A 7,801-nucleotide genomic window follows, 5' to 3' on the forward strand; every position below is an offset into this window, starting at 1 on the left:
TGTGCAGCGGCTATTGTAAATATCTAAGGACTTATTAAGTTACTTGTTAAGTTCATGAGCGTGTGTTTGTTATGTATGTTTCTTTGCAACGCACAGAGAGGTGCAGACCAGTGTGAGCTTTCATGCAAGTTCATCAATTTAAAACATGCAACTCTTTTTAACCATGCTTTGGTCACCGATATTTTAGCTACCTTACCTTTATCCTGGTGGTGTGTCTGAGGCTGTTTCCAGTTGTGACTAATAAATCCCTATAGATACTGTGTACACAAATCAACATTATCAACATCCTTTTCTTAGAAAATGAAGTTACTCTAAATAAATACAAGCATTACAGGAGAAATATAAATGGCCATAAATAGCATAGATATACAGGATATACATTTTCAGAATATTCTTTAGTGAATGCAAGGTTGAACACACATTTTAATTAACATAGGGCAACAGATTCCAATTCCAATTAAGTAGTTAATATTTATAGATAACCCAAACTAATTTCAAAGCCAATCTGTTTTTGACCTCAAAACATCCATCCATGAACAAAATTTCAAATTGTTCTAGTGGCTTCAAGTTGAAGATTATTTAACCCTCTCTAGTTTAAATTTCCTTATTTAAAAAACTTTGGTACATTTAGTGATGAACTTAATCTTAAAATGTAAATTTTTCCTTTTAATTTATGCTCTACAGCCTCTATGAAAGGAAATGATTTTACTAATGTTCAATGTTATTTATTTGTAAAATGTAATAGAAGTGTTAATATGCTGTACGGTCGCAATTAACGATTACCTTCTTCATTAATTAATCCAGGGATCATTTTCTAGATTATTCCATTAAATGTTTGGCATATAAAATGTCCATAAATAGACAAAGAAAGTTTGGAAATCTTCACATTTTGCTTGAAAAGTAAGTGGATTGATTAATTAATTGAATAATTGTTGACTATTCATTTTCTGTCAGTGGATAAATTGATTTACTTTTTTATTTTTATTGAAGTAAACAGGTCAGTTAGAAAGATAATGTGACCTGAAAAAAAATACAGGAAATACTTTTCACTAATATACATACTTACTTGGGATTAAAAGCAAAAGATATTTGAAACACATAAATTACATACTAAAATGAATGCTCTATTGCAGCATACTACTAATTTAATCTGCTACTTCTTCTTCTAGAACAAGCTGAATGATACCAACAATGCCCTTTATTATATAAGGAAAAGTACACATTTTTAATAAATTGGCTACACAATCCATTACGAAGGTTTAGTAATGGTTTGCACGTGGAGCAGCTGCCTGAGAAGAGCTTTTGTGTGTGGAGACCCCTGTAGTGTCTCTCTGCTAGTCTCACAGTAAGAGCTGTAGGATCACATGATTTGAGGTGCCAAAGTGATTTATATTTCAGAGCTAAATGGATCCAAAAGTTTCGGATCTGTTTCTCATCAGGTTTAATAGTGTGGATTATAGCACTGATTGGAGGCCAGTTTTCTGCAATCCTTTCATCGGCAACCAGAGGATCATCTCCACTTCGTCAATTGCAAGGCATAGTGTACAATATAGTTTTGCGGGCTGTCATTTAAAAAAAGAAAAATCTGGGTTGAGTGAATAAATACAGTGGCTATTAACGGTAGCTTGGCTATTGGTTTGTGCCTGTGTTGCGCTAGTGACGATTATCTCTGACCAATCAGTGGTCTGCAGTGTTTTAACTCTTCCTTCTATTGGCTCAGCTCGCTTGGATCCTTGACCAAGATGGTACTAAAATAGGTATCAGGTACTATCCGCAACTTTTGCTTATGGAAAACCAAAAAAGAGCGAGTTGAGTTGAGCCGTACCATGCAATGAGAAAGCGGCATTAGAGTATGAAAGTTAGTTATTGTTTGCTATAATCAGTCCTCCTCTATATACTGAGATCCCTTCTTAGAGCAAATCCAATGTAATTTTTAAACTGAAGTCAAGATCAAGATGGACCGGTGGGTCATGTGCTTGCAAGTATGGTCTATAATCAGATAAAATCCATCCAAGGCATATTTTCCTGATATGTTTCTCTATGTGTGTGCATGTGAGCATAAACACAGAACGATCTCAATGATAATGCCATAATGCTGTTCTGTGTGCATGTTCATACAGTATGTTCCTCTGTTTGAATCGGTACGTGGTTGTGTATCATCATACTCTTATCTATGGCTGATTGAGTCTTTACACCCCCTCCGGCTGCATGTACGAGTGTGTGTGTGTGAGCTGGTGGCCATCCCTGGTTGGGCTGGTGAACCTGGTGACCTATCTGCTCTGTGCCTCCCAGACACAAGGGCTTCTCATGTGGCCCCTGGCCAGTTGCTCTCAAAGCCCACCATTCACTACCAAACACGGCTTCAGTGAGTGTGTGTCGGCATGTGTGTGTGAGAGAGAGGGAGGAAGAAGAGGGTGAATTTGTTGAAATTACAGTGTGATTAATTACTTCTCCCTGCTACTGTGTGTGCATGTGTAGATGAAAATGCTTTGAGGAGATATTAGTGCGTGCGTGCGTGCGTCCGTGCGTGCCTGCGTGTGTGTGTGTGAGCCTGGTGACAAGGAGCAGTGAACCCTAACACATTGAATAGAGAGTTTGGCTTTAAACCAGCAGTACTGCACTAGCACCATATAGCAGGACTTGCTGAATGAAAAGGAATAGACTCAACATTTGTTGACATTTAAGTTAAAAGGATCTGGCTTGTGTAAGTGTCTATACTTATGATTATGATTTCTTCTGGAGTTTTTTGCTGATTATTAACCTTTCTGATGCCCCAAATAGCATTTAAACACAGTTGTTTTGACTAATGGGGTTCATCTAGGTTATTTGCTTGTGTAGGTATTTGCTAAATTCTTTGCATGGTACAACGCAGTGATTCTGGGTCAGTCTGATGGCAGAGGACGACTACAACTAGAACTAAACATGAATGCTAGATGAAGCGTCCTGCCCACAACCCTCAGGCTGGGTCCAGAGGTCAGTGTGTTTAGAGGAGGGAGGAAGTGGATGGAGTAGGTGCAGCTGGACTTAAAGGCCCTGGGGGTTGCCGGTGGGTCTCAAAGGTCTATGGGGTCTGAAGTTGCACACTATGGGGGCTGAAGTGGGGGTGATGTGACAGGGTGCAAGGGCCAGTGACTGGCCGGGGGTGTGGTTAAGCAGGGCTGGCAGTGAGGGTGACCATCTGGATTGGATTGTAGAAATTCCTAAGGAAGAGTGTGTGAGTAAAGGTCAGCATGGAAGAAGAGGAGGGGATCACTCAGATCTCTATGTGTATGTGTATGTGTATGTGTATGTGTATGTGTGTGTGTGTGTGTGTGTGTGTGTGTGTGTGTGTGTGTGTGTGTGTGTTTGTTTTTCTTTGGCTTGCTCAGTGTTTCAGTTTACAATTGTGGTCAGTATACCATTGTTGAAGAGTATTTCTTACCCACTGGGATTGTGGAATGTAAGATACTTTCAACATCACTCACATGGGAAATATTACCTGTGAGAATCTGTCTGTCACTATCTCACATCGGAATGCAGCATTTGTATGTGTGGTCATATGAAAAGCTTTATTGGCCTTACTCAGCCTAACTCTGCCCCTCTGGGACTGTTTGTGCAGGTGGGAGGTCGGCGGGTTGTGGTCATGCTGTCCCTGGACGAGCCCCTGGACCTGAAGCTCCCTCGGCGGGCCAATGGATGGGACAGAGGGGCGCGCTCTCCCCCTCTCTCTCCGCTGCACTCCAAGCGAACCCGCCAGCTCCGCATGGCAGATGATGGCACCGCAGTCATAGAGCCCGCCTCGCCAGCATCTCCGCACACAGGTAGGTAACAACAAAACAAGTCTTTAGGCATGATAGCAGCTCTGTTAGACCGTCTTTAGGCACAGCGGTGGTCCGAGCAAGCTAACGTACTCACAGTTACAATGATATCATGTTGCATGAAGCACATTGTTTAGGCCATCTTAACAGGTGTGTGTATGTTTTCTCAGGTGTGCAGGTGGTCCCTCATGATCGGGCAGACACCCCCACCCCCCCTGCAGTGGACCTGAGCATGTCTCCCTCCTCCCGCCACACCCCCAGCTCTCCAGAAATGACCAACGGCAACTACATCCCATCAGTGGTGGGTATGACTACACACACACACACACACACATACAGACCTACACACCAGTACAGGTGTTCCACTTGATTGATTTATTTTATTTTGCTCTCCACTATCTCTATTGTTTCCCCTCTCATCATTCCTCTGAGTTGTTGAAAGAATAAACACTGGCTTTCAATGTAGTGGTGAGTGGCCAACACTTTCCTGTCTACAGCGGCAAGTGACTCAACCTGCTGGGGTCAGCAAGTCAGGAACAACATCGGTTGTGTCACACTCTCGATAAGGATTCAGGCTATGCAAGGGTTGGTAGGCTTGTATGTGCTTGTGAGGGGAGGGTAGCTCTTATCAAACACCTCTTGTGTCCCCAACAAGTGCCTCTGTCTGTACAACTTGCACTTGGTGACCCCACTGGTGTTTGCCTGTGTGAATGCATGCGTGTGTGTGTGTACGTGTGTAATCAAATTTAAGACAAGATAAAGCCATGCATACCTCATGCCGCCTAATTCAATTCCCTCTCAATTGAATTGCACACTGTTACACACAATCTATACTTTACTTATCCCCAGTGGACACAGATACACACACACAAAAAGAGCTTCTTATAGAAATACAGCTGCACACACTCATACTCACATGGTCTTGCCTCTTTAGCGTCTCGCAAATCTGCTCACATAGTTTTGCATGCAGGGGCAGAGCTCAGTGCAGGGAAATTGTGAATTTGTCTCATTTCATGAAATTTGGCACATTTCTGACATAGCTGAAAATGAGACAAACACAAGATTGTGATCCATTTACACCCTTATTCTCTCTGTGCTTCTCTAATCTCAGATTTATGTGTCCCTTATATTTCTTTCCTCTGTGTGTGTGTGTGTGTGTGTGTTGAGCCCCAGCAATTTTGTAGCTTGTATGCTGAGCTCATGATGTTAGGAGGCATTAGTAGCATGCAGCAGGTGACTACAAGAAAAAGTGGAGTGGATTTTTTTAAAAAGAGATGAAGATCGACAGTTCTTTACTCCACTGACCAAGAAATTCTTTTGTCATTGTCAAGTATTTTCTTAGTGAGGCCATCAGTGCTTGTTTGTGCCATCCAGTTGATGGTATATTTTGTTATTACTATGCCATGTAGACAGTGCTATCACAGCATCACAGCTCATACCACCGGTTACACAGGCAGGTTTGGCCTTATAAAACAACCAGATATGTTTTTTATACTATTTTTCTCAGGCCAGCTGTATTTTCTTAAAGTACATCACATTAAACATTAACTCAAGCTAAACGTGAATGCTTCTTACTTATGTGTGCAGTGGATTGATAACCCTGTTGCTCTTTTTTCTCTTTTTCTGTTTAACAGAATTCACAGGCTTTTCAGTTTTTTGTGCCAATTGGAGCTGGGGCGGGACTTCACCTGCCATCCTCCATGTTCATTGGCCAGATGAGCGATAAGAGAGCCTCTCCTGACCTCTCAGCGGATGAACAACTGGCCTGCCATTGGAAGAAGGTAAGACAATCCATTTTGTAGTAGCTTTTTTAGCTGTTGTAATATGCTGAACATTTTTCACTCCTCTAGTGCCATCTGCTCTTTGACTCCCTACAAGACCTGGTGGACCATGTCAACGACTTCCATGTGAAGCCTGAGAAGGATTCTGGGTACTGCTGCCACTGGGAGGGTTGTGCTCGCAAAGGGAGAGGTTTTAATGCTCGGTGAGAAAATCATACCCTTTGGGTAATTAAGAGAGTAGTTTAAAATGTATATATCAGGGGAGAATTCAAGAGGAACTTACTTTTTGTGTGGCTGCAGGTACAAGATGCTCATCCACATCCGTACTCACACTAACGAGAAGCCCCATCGCTGTCCCACCTGCAACAAGAGCTTCTCACGCTTGGAGAACCTCAAGATACACAACCGGTCACACACAGGTCAGTGCAAGAGCCGTACACAGTATGTCAAAGCTAAAATCAACATGTTTTTGGACTGTAAAATTTGGTGAATGAATTCTCAACATCTTTCTCTTTACTGAAGGTGAAAAGCCCTACATTTGTCCTTACGAGGGTTGTAACAAGCGCTACTCCAACTCCAGCGACCGTTTTAAGCACACACGCACACACTATGTGGACAAACCCTACTACTGCAAGATGGTGGGCTGCCTGAAGCGTTACACAGACCCCAGCTCTCTCCGCAAGCACATCAAGGCCCACGGCCACTTTGTGGCTCAGGAGCAGGGCTCTCCAGGTGGGGTGGGCTCCCTGCTGAGACGGAGTCAAAGTGGAGTGCTTTCTGGCGAAGGGGGGAAGGATTCTGCGCTGTCCTATGTGAGTGCAGCCCACATTATTATCCCAGGGACAGCGGCTGCTCTCCTGGGAGGCCATGCTCTGCAGGGTCTGGGTGGTGCCCTACCTGTGTCCCCTCTCAGTCCTCGGCCCCTGGACCTCAGCACACTTGGTTGCCCCGGCTCACCTCCAGGCAGCCTGGGAGGTACATCCATCCTGTCCTTCAACGGCTCACCGTTGGGCCTTGCCAAGTCCCATCTGCTCTCCCAGGCATTTCCCTCCTCTGCCCTGGGCCTGCCAATGATGCCTGTGCTGGGGGCCTCGTCTGAGCGCAGGGCCCACAGCCAACAGGCCAAGAAGGGCCGGGGGGAGGAGCCAGAGAACGAGGTGACTGGGAGGGTCCTGAACCTCTCCACGGGATCCCATGATCCCCTGTCCTGGGTGGTCATCCCCCCAGGCACCGTGGTGCTCAAACCAGCTGTGGTTAACTGATACACGCACACACATACACACACATTCCAGAAGAGCTCAGGGGGTCGGGATAGGAGGGTGAACGCCATAATGAGGGTATGGGTGGTCAAAGGTGATAGGGATTGGCTCGTACAATCAAATTCAAGCAATGCATTTCAGAGAGAGGTTTGAAGAGGAGAAACATATATACAGTATATAAATATACAGTGGGGCTTGAAAGTTTGGGCACCCCAGGTAAAACTTTTTATTAATGTGCATAAAGAAGCCAAGAAAAGATGGAAAAATCTCCAAAAGGCATCAAATGACAGATTAGACATTTGTATAACATGTCACAAAAAGTTAGATTTTATTCCCGTCATTTACACTTTCAAAATAACAGAAAACAAAAAAATGGCATCTGCAAATGTTTGGGCACCCTGCAGAGTTAATACCATGTACTGCCCCCTTTGGCAAGTATCACATCTTGGAAACACTTCTTGTAGCCAGCCAAGACTCTTTCAATTCTTGTTTGAGGTATCTTTGCCAATTCTTCCTTCCAAAAGTCTTCCAGTTCTCTGAGATTTATGGGCTGTCTGTCAAGGTCTGTCTTTTAAGGTCTATCCATAGATTTTCAATTATGTTGAGGTCAGGAGATGGTGAAGGCCATGGCAAAACCTTCAGTTTACGCCTCTTGATGTAATCCACCATGGATTTTGAGGTGTGTTTAGGATCATTATCCATTTGTAGAAGCCATCCTCTCTTTAACTTCAGCTTTTCCACAGATGGCATCAAGTTAGTCCAAAATTTGCTGAAATTTTATTGAACCCATTTCTCCTTCTACTAGTGGAATGTTCCTTGTGCCACTGGCTGCAATACAACCCCAAAGCATGATTGATCCACCCCCATGCTGAACAGTTGGACAGAGGTTATTTTGATTAAATTCTGTGCCCTTTCTTCCTTAAACGTACCTTTAACCTTATCGGTCCACAAAACTTGTTTCCAC

General features: G+C 43.6%; 1 protein-coding gene across 1 annotated transcript in view; it reads left to right on the forward strand.

The window, feature by feature from the left end:
* Positions 1–7,068, forward strand: part of glis2b (GLIS family zinc finger 2b) — a 21,376-nt gene extending 14,308 nt beyond the window's left edge. Inside the window, exons 2-7 of the mRNA XM_032537349.1 lie at positions 3,599–3,800; positions 3,968–4,098; positions 5,432–5,578; positions 5,648–5,781; positions 5,879–5,997; positions 6,101–7,068. Of these exons, the coding sequence (XP_032393240.1) occupies positions 3,623–3,800; positions 3,968–4,098; positions 5,432–5,578; positions 5,648–5,781; positions 5,879–5,997; positions 6,101–6,840 (1,449 nt within the window). The 5' untranslated portion in view covers positions 3,599–3,622 and the 3' untranslated portion in view covers positions 6,841–7,068. The remainder of the gene's footprint in view (positions 1–3,598; positions 3,801–3,967; positions 4,099–5,431; positions 5,579–5,647; positions 5,782–5,878; positions 5,998–6,100) is intronic.
* Positions 7,069–7,801: the final 733 nt, after the last annotated feature.

The sequence above is a fragment of the Etheostoma spectabile genome, chromosome 15, assembly GCF_008692095.1.
Source record: "Etheostoma spectabile isolate EspeVRDwgs_2016 chromosome 15, UIUC_Espe_1.0, whole genome shotgun sequence".
In the NCBI taxonomy this organism is placed as follows: Eukaryota; Metazoa; Chordata; class Actinopteri; order Perciformes; family Percidae; genus Etheostoma; species Etheostoma spectabile.